The sequence below is a fragment of the Oncorhynchus masou genome, chromosome 15 (genome assembly GCF_036934945.1).
Source record: "Oncorhynchus masou masou isolate Uvic2021 chromosome 15, UVic_Omas_1.1, whole genome shotgun sequence".
In the NCBI taxonomy this organism is placed as follows: Eukaryota; Metazoa; Chordata; class Actinopteri; order Salmoniformes; family Salmonidae; genus Oncorhynchus; species Oncorhynchus masou.
The window spans coordinates 56,003,583-56,022,501 of NC_088226.1; the positions used below are offsets into that span (position 1 = coordinate 56,003,583).

Sequence of the window (18,919 nt, forward strand, 5' to 3'; positions counted from 1 at the left end):
CAATTCAAAATCAAATTTTATTGGTCACATACACATATTTAGCAGATGTTATTGCGGGTGTCTCTCAGCTCACTGACCACGTTTACATGCGTACATGTATTCCGGATTGTAGCTCATATCCCGCTTAAGGTCTTATTTGGGATCAGTTATTTACATGCACCTTATATATCCCTGTATCTATGAATCAACAGAATATTCCTCATTTTAAGTTCATATGGGTTAAATGGAATAGTAACTGAAATCTGGACACTGACTGTAGGTCTATAACCTCACATGTAGTGTAACATAATATTAACTCCTGCTGAATTATGCATTTCTTGCAGTAAAATTATACAATTCATGTAAATTGTCAGGAACTAGAGTGAGAAAAATGATCTCTTGGGGAAAATGCGTGTGATGTGTTTTATCTTGGTCACTTTATGCAAGCAGACAGTATTTCAACCACATGAAAATATGCACCAAGACAAACTGAAGTCTTTTTGGAAACTTGTTTCATCAGCTTTTCATTTCCTTAAAACCAGTCAAACTGATCACATTTGGACATTTTGCACAGGACCAATCATTCCACCGTTTAAATTATTGCATTTTCTCCCCGGTCCCTAAATGAAAGACAACATTACTGGTGTTAATTAGATTACTAATGCATTCATATATTTATCGGTGTAAGACATTCTGGTGTGCACTACTTTAGTCTTCTCGGGCAACAAGTTATGAAAGAAGAGAAGCTGCATGAATCTAACTAGTTGGCAAATGGTTTACCGAATGTTGGAAATCATATTCTGGCCTACTAAATTTCAGAAATTTGTCAAAATACGGGTGAAAGTTGTCAGTAAGCTATACGGTCCAGTACAGAGTCTAAGCAAAATAAATTATGGAATTATTATGGTAGCCTACTTTTTGAAGTGATTTGTTTGACAATCAGATGAAAATATCACAACACCCATGATATTCGAAACGGGATAAAATGTTTATATGCCACAGTATCCCGTCGAAGATTAGCACATCCCAGGCATCTTATCTGGTTCTCAGAACCGGGATACAAGCTTTTTCGGGTTATTGTAAAACATATCCCATTATGTATCTACTTAGAAACAAAATACTTAAGTATCCAGAATAATGGGATATTGGTGTGCATGTAAACGTGGTCACTGTCAGTAAAACCTTCACAGCCCCTGCTTTCTCTGTTACGACAGTTAATGACTTGTTTTAAGTGCTCGATTCAATCCGTAGCGCGATTGTAATTTAAAGGCCATCTTCAATTGCGCTGACATATGCCGTTTTTTTATCGTTAAGTCTCCTTGAAAGTGGGAACATTGCGTTTAAATTTGTACCGCACTGTAGCACAGCTCTTCAGCGCTACGGATTGAATAGTGCTCTTATTTAATGACTTAAAGCCAATGAAATTAAAAAGTAATAAATGAATTGTTTTCCTTTCTAATGAATTTCCCACGTGTTCTACAAGAAATACTACGACTGGAAAAATAAAGTGTTCACCTTTTAAGTGCCTGCTGAGTATTCATTTTTCTTATTGAATGCAGTTTAGAATGTTGGAAACATGCAGTACAGTATGAACACACCAAGAACCATACAAAATAGTTTATTGGTCTTCATTACATCACCTAGATCTACTCTTGCCCACATCATTCCCCCAGCCCTAACGTCTTTCACCTAGCCCACAGGTCCATTCCTTGGCCAGTACACACCAGCTCCCCATCTAGAGAATACCTCCATCATCCCATAAATCACCAGCTCCTCCAGGTAAATGTCTAGGCCAGGGCCACTTCATCCCACTCCTAATGAGTACATTATAAAGACATGGGCCTCCATGACATCGCTGCTATATGCAACAAGTACTCTTCAGACCATTCAGATTTTACAGGGGGGCACACAGTAGCTTTGAACACATTGTGTTATCATTATCCATCTGTACACATGCAGAACTCCCCACTCATGGAACATGTCCACCTTTGGATATGAGACCTACTCATGGTTGAGGCTTCTGTTCTGAGCAAAGCTGTACTAAAGAGAGCGAATACACAGGGTGTGTAGGGAAGGGTTGAGAGGACACTGAAGTTAGTGGCAGGTCCTCCTCAGCCACACTTCCAGTTAAGGACTCAATGACATTAAAAGCAGCAGACAGTCAGCCAGACTCATATCAAAGCTCCCACTAAGCTGTGTGGCTGCAGACATCTTACCAACCTTTCCAGACCCATCAGCCCTGTATGGTGGTTAGTCACAGTCCTGCTGCTCTTGGGAATATGCACTGAAAAGTTACTCAACTACAATGTACAAACCATCATACAATTTAGTTGTTTTTCCATTTCTTTTTATCCTCGGCTCTAAGCAAATCCGACCCACGAATGTCTTTTTTTTTGCCTTCAGAGAGCTTTATTTACAGTTGATATATACTGAGTTCAAAGGTCACGATGCAGTAGTGAAAATACCTGTCTATGTGCCCTAACAAATACAATAGAAAACATGTAATTGTTGAATGTTGATGTAAGTAGCCATTTCCCTGAAATTGCAGAATACTGTGAACACAAATTTTAGTTTTGTATTCTGGATAGTGTTCTGTCCTTTTATCATGTATTACAATACAATCATATTGCTGCTGAATCTAACCACCTTTAGTCATTGGAATCTCACAGCAAACTGTCTGTCCGCCATGCCATCTGCGAGATGAGTACAGACAGACAGTGATACGAGCAGAGACTGGGTAAGGCTACACACAAAACTGTAGTCACCCACACACACACACACACACCCCCCCAGCACTCACAACCCCCTTATCTCCCTCTGTGCACACATCATGGTCCTACTGCTCGTCATGAATTCTAAGGCTAAAAAAATATGTTTTTTCATTTTGTAAAAAAAAGAGAAAAAAGGTGAGGGAAAATCAGAGGTCTTTGGAGGAATCCCACGTTTTGTGTCGCTCGACTACCAGCTTTTTCTGAGTATATTTTTTTTAAGGTCAAAGTTCCAGATATTCGACTTCACCCTCATCTGCATCCTTTACGAAAGTAAATAAAACAAAGTACAATGTGTCTCTGGTCTCCACGACGCCCACCACTCTCTTTACAGTCCATTGGTGCGCCAAGGGAGCCTCACCCCCACTTTATCCAATCAGAGTGCTCCCTCATCAGTAGATGACTTCGTACACAGTGGCCTTCTTGTCACCCGAGCCTGTCACAATGAACTGGTCATCAGGGGAGATGTCACAGCTGAGCACAGAAGACGACTCCTTTGACTGGAGAAACAAAAATGGTAAAAAATAAAAGTTACACACACACGCGCCATATTCAGAGACAATATCATTATAAAAAAAGTGATTAATATAATAAATGGCTTAATTAACTAGAATTCCAACAAATGCATTTGAAATAGAATTTCTCTAGTGAAAGTTTAAGGCACAAACCAGTAGTAAATCAAAGCGGGGACCTACTTGGAATATGCTTGATCCATAGGGTGTCCGCCATGCGTTCAGAAGGTTATCTTTGCCTGTGCTCACAAACCATTTGCCTGCAGAACCAAAGACACACACACAATGGGAGATGGGCAGAGGAGATGCAGCATGACAGAGGGATGGCTAGTTTGTTGCATACGGGGAGAAAGAGACGTCTGCTTTGTGAGCCACAGTCATTTCAGGCTAACCCTACCTATTCAAAAGAGTATCTTAAATAAGTCTCCCTCCCTTTTTCTTATTTTCCTACTAGCCTTTTGCTCATAGATACTTTACTGAAGGAAAATGTACTTACTATGAATGAGATATGTGGTTGTCCCACCTAGCTATGAATGCACTAATTGTGTGTCGCTCTGAATAAGAGTCTGCTAAATGACTGAAAATTTTATTTTGTCCTCAAGATCACACAAGAAAACATTTGAATGGAACAATTAGCAGTGTGGTACGTACCACAGTAGGCAAACTTGAGGGAGAGCACACAGCTCTCATGGAGGTGCAGCTGGTACTTGTCTGGTTTGGAGACATGCAGCACTTCTACGTTACTGCTCTCCATGCCCACTGCCAGCCACTCTCCTGTAGGACAGTAGCCCAAAGAAAAGATCTGGAGGGAGGGAGAGGATGAGAGAGAACTAGCTCATTACACGACTGAATGGAGCAACAGGTCTTGTATATTAGGCTGTGGATACAGTTTGACAAAGAAAAGTACATGTTTAGAACTGATAATTGATCACATGGTGCAAGAATGAACGCAATTAATTGATTAGCGAATGTTATCGATGGACACAGCTTTGTAGAACCAAAGCAAACACCCGCCTCTGCTCAACACTCAAACAATTCATTTGGGGAGCTGCTGCAGTTCAAACGATATTGTGCTAATCTCCCTCGCGGCAGTCAAGCCGAAAGCATTCCGCCAAAAGTCGTTCACAATCTAGTCCTTTGTGGCCACAACTAGACCTCGTTTCAAAGCCATCAATAAATAATCATATGTGCATTGATACTTATAAAAGCGTGCTTCAAACAGTCACAAATGACAGCTACAATAAGCCTCCAACAGTGAACTAGAAGCAAGATTCCAGTTTTAAGTTTGCCGGTGGGGGGGGGGGGGTCCTGCGTGCTCTGAGCATTACTGAATCAAATTAAATGAGTTGAAAGATGTTATTTTGACTGAATGAGTTGAAAAGATTGGAGTCAGTAAAAAGATCCAAACTTCCAATCACTACTGAGAGCCGCTACATAGGCAGCGGAGTGGGCAGAAGTACGTAAATTTAAAAAGTACTTCACATGCGCATAAATCTCCATATTTAGCTACGGCAAATCGGGTTCCAGAAAATCCGGAAACGCAGCCACTCCATATATATTAACAAGTGAAGTACAGTACTGGGGCTGTATCCACATAGCATCTCAGAAAAAGTTTTAGGAATCATGTTAAGACTAAAAACACTCAAAGCTCAGATTAGGTTTTAGGATGATGTTAAGACACTGCTCAGACAAACTCTGAGCCAGGAGTAAAATCAACACAGGTTTATCTCAGCTGGTAATCACAAAAGTTACTGCAAAGAAAAGACAGCGATGACGCTCATTGACATTGTTTTAAATAGGGAATAACCACTCGCGATATGGCAACGCCAGCTGTGATCTCTATAGCACGTTTCAAAACATACATAAGTCTTCCAGGTCCCCAAACCGTCACTCTACCACCACCATACTTGACCGTTGGTATGAGGTTCTTACTGCGGAATGCAGTGTTTGGTTTTCGCCAGGCATAATGGGACCCATGTCATCCAAGTTTGCCAGGAAGCACCTGGATGATCACACTATACAGATTCAATGTTACTTTTTGGATCCAGCGTTGTGGTAGTGTGATGGTTTGGGGATGCTTTGCTGCCTCAGGACATGGACAACTTGCCCTCCTTGAAAGAACCATGAATTCTGCTGTGTATCAGAGAATTGATACAAAGTAGAATTCATGGTTAAGCTGAAGCGCAGCTGGGCCATGCAGCAAGACAATGATTCAACACACAAAAGCAAGTCTACATCAGAATGGCTAAAAAGAAACCTGGAATTGCCTAGTCAAAGTCCAGACCTAAACCTGATTGAAATGTTGTGGCAGGACCTGAAATGAGCAGGTAGTACTCGATAGCCGACAAATGTTGTTTCGCTGAGTTAAAGCAGTTCTGCATGGAAGAGTGGGCCAAAATTCCTCCACGGCGATGTGAGAGACTGATGAACTATAGCTGCAATGACTGCAACCAAACGCTTCCTAAAAGGTAGCACAACCAGTTATTGAGTGTAAAGAGGCAATTACTTTCACACAGGTGTGTTGATACTTTTTAAATTATTTAATAAACAAAGGTATGCAACAGGTTATTTGTTCACCCAGGTAGCCTTCATCTAATATTAGGTTATAGTTGAAGAGCAATTAATATCCAAAATATGTAAAATAAAATAAAAATTATTTTAAAAAAACAGAAAACAAAGAGGCCAACCTTTTTTTTAACTAACTGATGGTTATTAAGTGGAATTTTTTATATTACCATTATATTAACACAACTAAATTGCTTTGGCACAGTAGCCATCAAGTCACTTACCGATAATGCTATATAAATCATTTGAAAGGTCTAGAATGTTCTTCGAACAATCAAAGTTAACATTTTTCTTTACAATGTGAAATTGCGCTCTAAAAGGATAACTTGAAATAACACGTATGTAGTTTAATTAAATAATCAAAAAGAAGATTTATTATTTATTAGCCTTATGGTTCTAAGTATCTCGGCATATCTTGTGAAATCATTGTCTAGAGCACAAGAGATAAGTCTACTGTTGTACACAGACCTAGATTGTATATGGATTGATCATATAGAAATATCAAAACACTCTTTCAACAACTCCAAAGCAGTTGCATGTGGCGCAGGAACCACTGACTCACTGCATTTTTCTATTATCAAGACACCTGCTGGTAACTTAACTGTTTAGGACAGCTCATGAGGTGTCCTAAATACATGTTGACAGGGTGGGACTGTTATGACGAAGGAGGCTTCATGCAGAGATTTTATTTTCACTCATAAAAGTAGGGGTAAAATGTATATTCTCAGTATATTCTTAGAATCAATTTTATACTCTGAGACACTGTGAATACTGGCCCTGATCTAGTCTCAGTTGGTGTCAGTACCTGTGAGGTGAAGTCGTGCTGCTGCAGCTGTCGTCCCTCTCTCAGGTCCCAGCAACGTACTGTGTTGTCCAGCCCCCCCGTCCACAGTTTGGTCCCATCGTTGGAGATGTCAATACAGCTGGCCCCGTCAGTGTGGCCCTGGAACTGCCTGGGGAGCACAGAGATACAATCAAAATCAACCCAGAGCCATTCACATGTGATCCATAGTCATTTAGCCCACTGCCCTGCTCTCTTCCCCTCTACCCTTCTCCCCTCCTCTCCACTCTCCTGCCCTACCCTCTCACTCTATTCTTATGCACTCTCCTCTCAAGCCCTACCCTACCCTCCTTCTCCTCCTCTTCTCCAGCCCTACCCTACCCTCCTCTTCTCCAGCCCTACCCTACCCTCCTCTTCTCCAGCCCTACCCTCCTCTTCTCCAGCTCCACCCTACCCTTCTCCTCCTCCTTCAGCCCTACCCTACCCTCCTCTTCTCCAGCTCCACCCTACCCTTCTCCTCCTCCTTCAGCCCTACCCTACTCTCCTCCTCCTCCAGCCCTACCCTACCCTCCTCCTCCAGCCCTACCCTACCCTCCTCCTCCTCCTCCAGCCCTACCCTCCTCCAGCCCTACCCCCCCCTCCTCCAGCCCTACCCCCCTCCTCCAGCCCTAACCCCCCTCCTCCAGCCCTACCCCCCTCCTCCAGCCCTACCCCCCCTCCTCCAGCCCTACCCTCCTTCTCCAGCCCTACCCCCTCCTCCTCCAGCCCTACCCCCTCCTCCAGCCCTACCCCCCTCCTCCAGCCCTACCCTCCAGCCCTACCCTCCTTCTCCAGCCCTACCCTCCTTCTCCAGCCCTACCCCCCTCCTCCAGCCCTACCCTACCCCTCCTCCAGCCCTACCCTACCCCTCCCCCCTCCTCCAGCCCTACCCCCCTCTCCTCCAGCCCTACCCCCCCCTCTCCTCCAGCCCTACCCCCCCCCTCCTCCAGCCCTACCCCCCTCCTCCAGCCCTACCCCCCCCTCCTCCAGCCCTACCCCCTTCTCCTCCAGCCCTACCCCCCTTCTCCTCCAGCCCTACCCCCCTTCTCCTCCAGCCCTACCCCCTCCTCCTCCAGCCCTACCCCCCTCCTCCAGCCCTACCCCCTCCCCCTCCAGCCCTCCCCCCTCCTCCAGCCCTACCCTCCTTCTCCTCCAGCCCTACCCTCCTTCTCCTCCAGCCCTACCCTCCTTCTCCTCCAGCCCTACCCTCCTTCTCCTCCAGCCCTACCCTCCTTCTCCTCCAGCCCTACCCTCCTTCTCCTCCAGCCCTACCCTCCTTCTCCTCCAGCCCTACACTACCCTCCTTCTCCTCCAGCCCTACACTACCCTCCTTCTCCTCCAGCCCTACACTACCCTCCTTCTCCTCCAGCCCTACACTACCCTCCTTCTCCTCCAGCCCTACACTACCCTCCTCCTCCAGCCCTACACTACCCTCCTCCTCCAGCCCTACACTACCCTCCTCCTCCAGCCCTACACTACCCTCCTCCTCCAGCCCTACACTACCCTCCTCCTCCAGCCCTACACTACCCTCCTCCTCCAGCCCTACACTACCCTCCTCCTCCAGCCCTACACTACCCTCCTCCTCCAGCCCTACACTACCCTCCTCCTCCAGCCCTACACTACCCTCCTCCTCCAGCCCTACACTACCCTCCTTCTCCTCCTCTTCTGCCCAGGATCTGGTTGTGCTGGTCCCATACCACAATATTTCCCCCCTCTCCTAGCCTCATCTTCCTCTTTATCCCCCGCTCGTTCTCCTCTCCTTACCTAACCAGGGTCTGGTTGTGCAGGTCCCAGACTACAATGTTTCCGTCGCTGCAGCAGGAGAAGCAGACCTTGTTGTCGGGGGAAATGGCCAGAGCGTAGCAGGCCGGGGCAGAAGACGTCAACTCCGCCTTGATGCGGGGAGTGGGTGTGGCCAAGTCCCAGATTGACAGTGTGCTGGCCTCGCCTCCAACGATGAGGGTCCGGCCATCAGGGAGGAGTTTGCAGGAGCGGATGTAGTTATCCCTATTCTGATTGGGTAACATTGAAAATAACTCCAGTAATTATAGGGTGCAAATGTGTCAGTGTGCAGTGGGCAACATAAAATTCACAACTATTAATAATATGACCGCAGCAGAATTAAGTCCTCTAAGGATTGCAGCCGCAGCAGTACCACCAGAGTAAAACATTACCACCCAGCAACATTTCCCTTCAAGACAACTTGGTACATACATTTTTCATGTACACTGTAAAGTATTAAAAAAATAAAAATAAAATGCCTATCACTTTAAGTTGTCCTTACATGACCACTGTTTGAGTGAGTCCTTCCTTTGCTATCTCTTTGGTGTTAGTGTGTTTGTGTCTCTAAGCAGAGTGTGTCTCTCCACTCACCAGACAGTCGAGCTGGGCCATGGCACTCTTGCTGCCAGGCTGGCTGATGTCCCACACCTTGACACACCCCTTGCCGCCGGTGTAGACGTGGCGTGTGGAGGTGCTGATGGTAACGGCACACACCACCTCTCCATGGTTCAGAGTGTGGATCTGCCGGGCGTGCCGCGGGATGCCCGGGCCCAGCAGGGCGTCTGGAGGGAAAGGCACCGGCTGCATCTGTCCATCCGCACTTACATGGAAAGAGTAGGCACTGGTGAGAGAGAGGAGGTAAACAGAGGGAGGAGAAGAACAAAAATATTACTGTATACACTACCGGTCAAAAATTCGAGAACACTTATTCATTTAAGGGTTTTTCTTTATTTTGTACTATTTTCTACATTGTAGAATAATAGTGAAGACATCAAAACTATGAAATAATACATATGGAATCTTGTAGTAAATAATTGTTTAAGTAAATCAAATACATTTTAAATTTGTCCAATTTCCTCCTCCTTAATGCGTTTGAGCCAATCAGTTGGCTCAAATGCCAATCACAAGGTCAGAGTCTCAAGAGCCAATCACAAGGTCAGAGTCTCAAATTGTGTCCCAAGTAGAACGAGTCCAGTCAAGACCAGGTCGTGCATTCTAAGAAGAGTCAAGACAAGTCTCAAGTCAAGCAACAACAAAAAAACGCTTTACATACAATGACTTGTATGTACAACTACAAATCTGTCTATTTGTTGAACCTACCAGACAGGCCGTTTCAGTATTTTGTCTAACACATTTTGATATGTAAGAATTAAGTTTAATAACCAATTCCAAATGCAAGCTTCATAAGTAAATGATCAATTTACCATAAGAACAGTAGCTAGGCCTATGCTAGTAATTGTTCATTGACGCTCCATTGCTGGTGAGCTTGCAAAGTAACCAGTTAATATTGTCACCAAACAATATTTGGAGCTGGATATTTTTGTCAATCTTTTCTCCCTACAATTTGACGTTTGCGCTGCACCAGATCCTATAGCGGTCCTAAACATTTTGACCCGCGACCCCCAAAAAGCAGCGGTTCAAAGCTCACAACCCCCCCCATGCACACGAGTGCACATAATCACTGCGCATAATCACCTGTCATTAGAGACATAAATGGCAAAGCATTTTCAAAACGCAAGACACAAATCCGGTTGTAAAATGCAGTTTATCTGAAAGTCATTCATGTTAGCAGCCAATATTAACTGGATATCAGGGATATCATTTCACGTCTCTGTCCAGAGCAAGCAGAATCACAAGGCCTAACTGTATGCAGCGGGGGTTGCAGGATAGGGTGGAAAGCACGGTCTGTCAGCGCCTCGTCCTATCACTTGAGGGCCGCCTGCCCGCCGAATGCTCGTTGCCAACTGGGTAGACCCACTTCCTCACAAATACCATAATTCAATCGCCAGAATGTTACATCTTCATACCATAATATTGAAGGCAGTGCGATGTTACAGCCATCTTTAGACCTATAGCCAGTAGCCACCCAAACGAGGCCTATCTGAAATATCGCCAGGTAGCCTGTTATTATTCTTGCAAAAATGTGTCTGTAGTAGATTTCTAAACGGTATTTGATATGAATAATATAAAACGTAGGCCTACTCTGTTTTTGCCAGAGAAAAGTAAGCAAGAGCTTTCTGGACACTAATCTCTGGGTATGGGTGCTCGCCTATGGGCGCCTATGCTGATGACTGGTCAACAATCAAGACATGCAATTTTTGTGTTCTGAAACACAGATGAGAAGTTTGAGACAATTTAGTGCAATACATTAGGCCTATATTATAAATCAGATCAAATGGACAAAGATATAGAAAATACAAATGGTGACCCATTAAAATATGAAAAAAATATATTTATTCCATTCAATTTCACACTCGCGACCCCCCAAAACCATCTCACTTTGATAACAACTGCACTACCCTGACATGTGTTGACTAACAGTTAGCTGGTCCAATCAGAGAGCAGAGTTTATATTTCACTAGAAAATCTGTTCCACTTCTTTTGCAAGTCGATGCAGCAGCTACTGTCTCTGGCTGCGTGAGGAGTAATCAGAGACACCGTGCCACAAAATGAGTGACAAAACTTTACAAAACCTGCCCAGATCATTTCAAGTCATCAGTCTCAAGTCAAAGCAGAGTCTTGAGGCTCCAAGTCAAGTCATTATTTGCTATCAAGTCGAGTCTCAAGTCAAATTTGCAATTGGAGAATAGAGTCCAAGTCATGCAACTGAGTCCACACCGCTGATTATTCCAACCTCCGTGTGAAAATATATATAAAAACACAGGAAAATGTGTGCAGTTTTTTGACTGCACTGGGCCTTCAACAAAGCTGAAGCTTGAGGTTACCCTCAAGACAATAAAAGCCTACAATAGGCAACAAACGAGTATGAAGACATAACAGTAAAATTGTGCTGTGGTCAGAGAATTAGAGGGTGTGATGACCGTATAAGTGGCTGTGGTAGCAGCGGCAGAGAGAACTGTAGAGAACAGTACTCACGGTTTCCCTGAGGCAGTGGACTGCAGGCTGGCGGGTAACCCTGGTACCCTCATGTGGGGGTGAGGAGACTCATAGCCCACCTGGAGGACACGGACAAAATGACAGCTCAGGCATCTGACAGAGCAGTTACAACTGCAGTTACAACCACATACTAGAAATGTACTGTTTCCCCACAGTGAATAATCAATCGATAGCATGAAGAGATATAACTGGTTTATGAGGTAATATCATTTTCAATAAAAGCCTACTCGTGTGCAAGTGCATGAACACAGGCACAGTTGAAGTCGGAAGTTTAAAAAAAAAAAAAAAAAAAAAAAAAAAAAAAAAAAACTCACTTTACAACCACTTCACAAATTTCTTGTTTAACCAACTATCGTTTTGACAAGTCGGTTAGGACATCAACTTTGTGCAGGACACAAGTCATTTTTCCAACAATTGTTTACAGATTATTTCACTTATAATTCACTGTATCACAATTCCACTGGGTCAGAAGTTTACATACACTAAGTTGACTGTGCCTTTAAACAGCTTGGACATTTCCAGAAAAGTATGTTATGGCTTCAGAAGCTTCTGATTATTGACATCATTTGAGTCAATTGGAGGTGTACCTGTGGATGCATTTCAAGGCCTACCTTCAAACTCAGTGCCTCTTTGCTTGGCATCATGGGGAAGTCAAAAGAAATCAGTTACGACCTCAGAAACAAAAGTCTGGTTCATCCTTGCTATCAATCTCCAAACACCTCAAGGTACCACGTTCATCTCTACAAACAATAGTATGCAAGTATAAACACCATGGGACCATGCAACCGTCACCCCGCTCAGCAAGGAGACAGGTTCCGTCTCCTAGAGATGAACATACTTTGGTGCGAAAAGTGCAAATCAATCCCAGAACAGCAGCAAAGGACCTTGTGAAGATGCTGGAGGAAACAGGTACAAAAGTATCTATATCCACAGTAAACGAGCCCTATATCGACATAACCTGAAAGACCACTCAGCAAAAAAGAAGCCACTGCTCCAAAACCGCCATAAAAAAGCTGGACTACGGTTTGCAACTGCACATGGGGACATCATACTTTGGAGAAATGTCCTCTGGTCTGATGAAACAAAAATATAACTGTTTGGCCATAATGACCATCGTTATGTATTTAGGAAAACGGGGGATGCTTGCAAGCTGAAGAACGCCATCCCAACCGTGAAGCACGGGGGTGGCAGCATCATGTTGTGGGGGTGCTTTGCTGCAGGAGGAACTGGTGCACCTCACAAAATAGATGGCATCACGAGGTAGGAATATTATGTGGATATATTGAAGCAACATCTCAAGACATCAGTCAGGAAGTGAAAGCTTGGTCGCAAGTGGGTATTCCAAATGGACAATGACCCCAAGCAAAATGGCTTAAGGACAACAAAGTTAAGGTATTGGAGTGGCCATTACAAGGCACTGACCTCAATCCTATAGAAATTTGTCGGTAGAACTGAAAGTAGAACTACAAACCTGACTCAGTCACACCAGCTCTGTCAGAAGAAATGGGCCAAAATTCACCCAACTTGTTGTGGGAAGCTTGTGGAAGGCTACCAAAAACATTTGACCAAGTTAAACAATGCTACCAAATACTAATTGAGTGTATCTGACCCACTGGGAATGTGATGAAAGAAATAAAGGCTGAAGTAAATCTCTACTATTATTCTGACATTTTACATTCTTAAAATAAAGTGGTGATCCGAACTGACCTAAGACAGGGAATTTTTACTAGGATTAAATGTCAGGAATTGTGAAAAACTGAGTTAAATGTACTTGGCTAAGATGTATGTAAACTTCGACTTCAACTGTATGTATGTATGTATGTATGTATGTATGTATGTATGTATGTATGTGTGTATGTGTGTGTGTGTGTATATATATTCCGTTTCCCTCTCGCTCTTTCCGTTTACCTTCCCTCCATCACTACCCCATCCCTCTCTCACCACTGGTGATCGTCCATATCCGGCTGCAGCGGCGGCGGCTGCAGAGCCGTTCATCTGGGGGGAGACCAGATGGAGCCCCGCCCCATAGGCTGCCGCTGCCCCTGCCAGCTCCCCGTTCACTCCTGGAGGGGGCAGGCTAAATGCCCCGGGGGGATACGCTCCCTGCACCGCCAGAGGGTTCCTCAGACCCAGAGCTGATGGGGAGAGTAGAAAAGGGGAGAGAGGAGGGCGGGAGGGAGAGAGGAGATAAGATTAAGAATCGGGGTCCTCCCGAGTGGCGCAGTCATCTAAGGCACTGCATCGCAGTGCGAGAGGTGGCACTACAGACCCGGGTTCGATCCCGGCCTCGATCACAACCGGCTGTGATTGGGCGTCTCAATTGGCCCAGTGTCGTGAGACAAGGCTGTAACTACCAATTGGATACCACCAAATTGGGGAGAAAAAAGGCAAAAAAAATGTAAAATGACTTAAAAGATTAAGAATCGATAAAGCTACAAAGCAAATTAACCTTCAAAAGAATCTGGGCCTCCCGAGTGGCTCAGTCGCAGCCGACCGCGACCGGGAGACCCTTGGGGCGGCGCACAATTGGCCCTCTGGGTTAGGAGAGGTTTTGGCCAGCAGGGATGTCCTTGTCCCACCGTGCTCTAGCGACTCCTGTGGCGGCCACCAGGTGTACGGCGTTTCCTCCGACACATTGGTGTGGCTGGCCAGGTTCCGCGGGGATTGTGTCAAGCAGTGCGGCTTGGTTGGGTCGTGTTTCGGAGGACACATGGCTCTTGACCATCGCCTCTCCTGAGTCCATACGGGAGTTGCAGAGACGAGACTAACTTCCAATTGGATATCACGAAATTGGAGAGAAAAGCAACAAAAGCAAAAAAAAAAATTGAAAAGCTAGAATCCAACAGAGACCAGTAGCTGATGTTTACCTTAGAACTATGAATACAGAGATGGAGACACAAAGAGAAGTTTGTATTGCTTTGGGAAAGGACATGATTACCATTCCCAATAGTGTGGCTGATAGAGTTAACACTGTTAGAGAAGACAGAGACCCTGTGTAAACAGCCAGCCTGGGAGCCAGCTCTGATACTCTATGTAGGGTTCCACATCAAACAGGCTCAAACGCATAGCTCTCTGCCACAGAAACGAGAACATCACAAGAGCACTACTGCACTCTGCTGGCTGGTCTGCCACACAGCAGTGTGGAGCCACTTGACTACTGAATGGGAGCTGCTGGGAGGAGAGATTGATGCATTGCAATAGACTGACACAGCATAATTATAAAAGTGCCAGAGTCCTCTCTTAAACTCCCAGCTGAAAATCCACACAACTGCACATCTCTCACAAACACATCAGGTAACCCATGTCAAGGGCATTTTGTATAGCTCAAATGGTTGGAACATGGCTTACCATTTTGATTAATGCATGGACTCAAATACTGAAAGCAGATGGAAACTGTAGGCTGCTTCAGTCAAAATCTGATAATCAATGATCAAGGCTGATATTAAAAAACCTAGTGAAAACTTCAGTACACATGTGATCCATGATGTTCTTGGTTTTACCCAGAGGGTCAACGCCAGGTTTGCCAGGGACGGGCCGGAACTGTGGGGGTGCACTGGGGCCGGGGGTGGAGGAGTCCTGGGAACTGTGGGGGGTGCCTGGCTTCATACCTGGGGTACTGGACTTCTCCCTCTGAGACAGACACACAGAGAGAGCGAGACACAGAGAGGCAGAGCGAGAGAGAGAGAGATGGGGGAAGAGGTGGAAGGAAGTAGAGAGAGCGAGATGGGGAGAGGAGGAGGGAGGTAAAGATTGAAAAGTGTGAAAGAGAATGAGAGGGTGTGAGAGAAGAGATCATGTGACGTGAATGTGAGATATCCTTCCATCACACCACAGTTCTCAGAGAGACACTAGGTGCTAATGCTGTGGAGTTACATGAAGGACACCCAACATGGAGAAACCACTTGGAATGGAATATTTAACAGATGGCTTCTGTATCACTGCTGTTCTATGTATCTAGAATCTATGCTGTAGAGAGGTCATGTAGAAATGCAGTAATTCACTAAGGCTCAGTAAGGCTAGAGTCACATGGGATGTGAGCGTCCTTGACACAGAGTTGAGGCTGAATGGAAGGACCATTGCTGGAACTAAGTGTGTGGGCTGAGCATGCCTCACCATACATACAAGCACTCATCTTACCCCAGGCATAACTGTATGAAGCTGTGCGTTTGTCTCACAATAAAAGGCATGTAATGGACTGATGCGGAGCATACCGGTGGCTCCCGGTCCTTGCTGCGGGAGGGGGAGGCTTGGCTGCTGGAGGAGGCCAGGGACGCAGGGCTGGCCTGGGGAGGGGCGTCTTTACGAGACGGGGGCAACTTGTCCAGGCCGTTTTCTCGAGACGAGTAGGAGTGGACACTGCGGGGGGACGAGGGGTCCTGGAGGGGGGGGGGGGTTCATCAATCTGAATCAGTCAATTATCAGAGTGATTTAGGGGATTTGAACTGAGATGCAAAGACAGGCCAACTCACCTCATCCACCACCAAATTATCATCACTCTTATCCGCATCGCTGCCCTGCAATCAAAATGTGGGATATTAGTTAAAAAATGTGCACGTACACACACCCACCTAATTACTGAATTAATGTGACAAATGCACACATATTGCTAATCAACTTTTCAGCGATGCAAGCAGACTAACATAGTCCGTCATGAACTCCTTCTCGTCTGCCCTCCTCTTCTTCCCGTTGCTGAGGTAGTCTGCTGTACGGCCCTTATCCCCGTTGGACATAGAGCTCTGAGGGAGGGAGAAGGAAGAGAAGGCGATGAGGCGAGAGGAACTGTATAAACCATGTCAACTTCATAACCACCCGGGCTAAATGTGATGGGGGAAAAAATTATTAGAATAAAAAGAAAATCAGGGCTCATTGTCTGTGGGAGATTGAAGTGTACTATATTGCAGTGTACTTGGGTGTAGGGAAGTCAGGTGTAGCGTTCTCACCGGTCCCGCTTCACGGTCTACGTCCATGATGGGCAGCATCGCCCCGCGTCCCCGCAGCCAGCCAAAACAGAGCAAACACAATACAACATGACTATCACCATTCTCACACGTGGTATTTTCTTGAAATGTCTATTTCTTTAGTATATCACTATCAATTTCACACATTATTAGTCCAACCCAATCAGCTCCAACAATCTAGCCAAGCCCCAGCCTAGACTAAACCCTACACATCAAATTATTTTTTCAGTCTAATCCATCCCTACCAGTCCCGCCCTTCTCGATCTTGCTCCCCTTCCTGTCCCTGTCCAAGCCCATACCTCTGTGGTGCTCTGCGGCGGCTGCAGCAGCGGCAGCCTCCAGGTGGGCCCTCTCGTGGCCCTCCTTGGCAGCCAGCTGGGCCCCCAGGGCCCCAGACAGAGCCAAGAGGCTGGACCCTCCGCCCAGTGCCAGGCCAGGGTGAGGGAGGCCCCCAGGATGGGGCCCCATTTGCATACTGTGCAGACCCTGCAAACCCTGGGCCACGTGCTGGGAGAGGTGCTGCGCCTGCAGCTGTTGCTGAAAGAAGGAGAGAGAGAAGACAATGCAGGGTTAGAGCTGGGCTGGATGGGGGCTGTACAGGGGCTGAAGGGGGAGAGGTATACAGAAAGAGGTCTGTCTCCAGTGATGCAGGAGTCCATGCATCGTGCCATCCAAGATGGAGGGAGAGTGAAGGGTCTCCCTAGGAGAGAGAAGACTGCCACAAAATCAATCCATGGAGTGCATGATTGTTAAAAAGATGTGAAAAAAAGCCAAGAAAATCAGAATCTCTCAAATAATTGTAGTTCTTCACATAACACTAAAATATTTTTCTCAGGCTGTAAAAATCAATGCAATGTGCAATTTGAAAGTCCTCTGGTTTGGTGAGGCCATTGGGTTGTTTCTTGGCACACGGCAGTAGCATTGTGCAGACACACAAACAGTGTCATCTTTCATCCCTCTCTCTTCTCCCTCTCCATTTCCTAACACTCATCTCAGCCTGTTCCAGTCAGACCTGCACTAAGTGACCAATTTGTCTGTCTGTGTGTGTGTGCATGTTTGTGAACCTGTGTGTGCATGCTGGGGGGAGGGGAAATTGGCTACCCACAGAAAGCACAAACAAAATAACCGAAATAAAGATGTATGAGAGGATGAGTTAAACACTGTATGAGGTAGAGGAGGGAGTCCACGTACCCCTATCGATGCATTTAACTCCCCCATAGTCACCTGCTTGGCGCGCTCCATGGCCTGGACCACCTGTTGTTGGTGCTGTGGGACAAGCCAAGGTAACAGTGAGATGGGGAGAGGAGAAACTTAAATAAAAGTCTGCATTTTAACAAAATGTAAATACATTCAATACAAAAATGTGGTATATATAGCAAGGGTTGGAACCGGTTCAGGGAACAGAACCGAAAACTGGAAAATAACAATTATTTTAGGAACAGAACCCAAACCAAAAACAAAATTGATCAATACTGTTCCCGGAACAGAACCATTATTTTTTTAAAGCATGTGAATCGGTTAACACTAAAACCACCATAGGCCAACACCCACCAACGTTTGATTTTGTAAATAAATGAAAAAAAAGGCTCCAAAACAAATTTGTCCTGCTCCTTCCCCGACTACCTAAATATTTGTATTTTACACTGCTCATTTGTCAGAATTGTGAAATCAGTCTTTTTACTTTTTTCCCCCACACCTATTCTTAACTGTAGATCCTTAGTACCCAGCCAGGCGCTAATGGGTCCCTCTCTCTCACCTCACTGAATGAATGAATGAATGACAAATGGATGAACGGGAATTGTGCACCTTACCCTACAATTTATTTTTCAATTAAGCCTAACTGAATGATAAGGAGGGTGAAGAGGCTGATTTAATTTAGAAAGACAATACTCTAATGAGAAGTTTGTTATGCCTATTTTATCAGCAGCAAATAATTTGCTCACACGTCTTGTGGGTTGATACTATTCTCTTTTACGTTTTACTTCGTAAAAAGAAGCTGTTATGGGACTTTTATTTACTCAAACTTTATTACTAATAACATATATTGTAAGGGAAACAAACGTGCTACATGTTGCAGTGGACCTTTAGAATAATGCTTGACTATCCAGCGACGCAAACGATCCCAGCCCACTGAATGAATGACAAATACAGTGGGGCAAAAAAGTATTCAGTGAGCCACCAATTGTTTACGTTCCCCACTTAAAAACATGAGGCCTGTAATTATCATCATCATCACTTCAACTATGACAGACAAATGAGAAGAAAAAAAATCATCCAGAAAATCACATTGTAGGATTTTTAATGAATTTATTTGCAAATGATGTATTTGGTCAATAACAAAAGTTTCTCAATACTTTGTTATATACACTTTGCTGGCATTTACAGAGGTCAAACATTTTCTATAAGTCCTCACAAGGT

General features: G+C 45.1%; 1 protein-coding gene across 6 annotated transcripts in view; it reads right to left on the bottom strand.

Moving 5' to 3' along the window:
* Positions 1 to 1,581: 1,581 nt before the first annotated feature.
* tle2a (TLE family member 2, transcriptional corepressor a) overlaps positions 1,582 to 18,919 on the bottom strand; it is a 52,212-nt gene continuing 34,874 nt past the window's right edge. For 2 of the 6 annotated variants that reach the window (XM_064989753.1, XM_064989752.1), the window contains 15 exons: positions 17,693 to 17,767; positions 16,800 to 17,038; positions 16,484 to 16,544; positions 16,184 to 16,279; positions 16,013 to 16,057; positions 15,755 to 15,919; positions 15,014 to 15,173; positions 13,485 to 13,678; positions 11,523 to 11,602; positions 9,018 to 9,267; positions 8,409 to 8,656; positions 6,630 to 6,777; positions 3,911 to 4,061; positions 3,443 to 3,519; positions 1,582 to 3,247 (listed from right to left, as the gene is read on the bottom strand). In XM_064989753.1, the coding sequence (XP_064845825.1) occupies positions 3,140 to 3,247; positions 3,443 to 3,519; positions 3,911 to 4,061; positions 6,630 to 6,777; positions 8,409 to 8,656; positions 9,018 to 9,267; positions 11,523 to 11,602; positions 13,485 to 13,678; positions 15,014 to 15,173; positions 15,755 to 15,919; positions 16,013 to 16,057; positions 16,184 to 16,279; positions 16,484 to 16,544; positions 16,800 to 17,038; positions 17,693 to 17,767 (2,097 nt within the window). In that variant the 3' untranslated portion in view covers positions 1,582 to 3,139. The remainder of the gene's footprint in view (positions 3,248 to 3,442; positions 3,520 to 3,910; positions 4,062 to 6,629; positions 6,778 to 8,408; positions 8,657 to 9,017; positions 9,268 to 11,522; positions 11,603 to 13,484; positions 13,679 to 15,013; positions 15,174 to 15,754; positions 15,920 to 16,012; positions 16,058 to 16,183; positions 16,280 to 16,483; positions 16,545 to 16,799; positions 17,039 to 17,692; positions 17,768 to 18,919) is intronic. The other 4 variants (XM_064989755.1, XM_064989758.1, XM_064989757.1 and 1 more) reach the window with 4 other exon arrangements.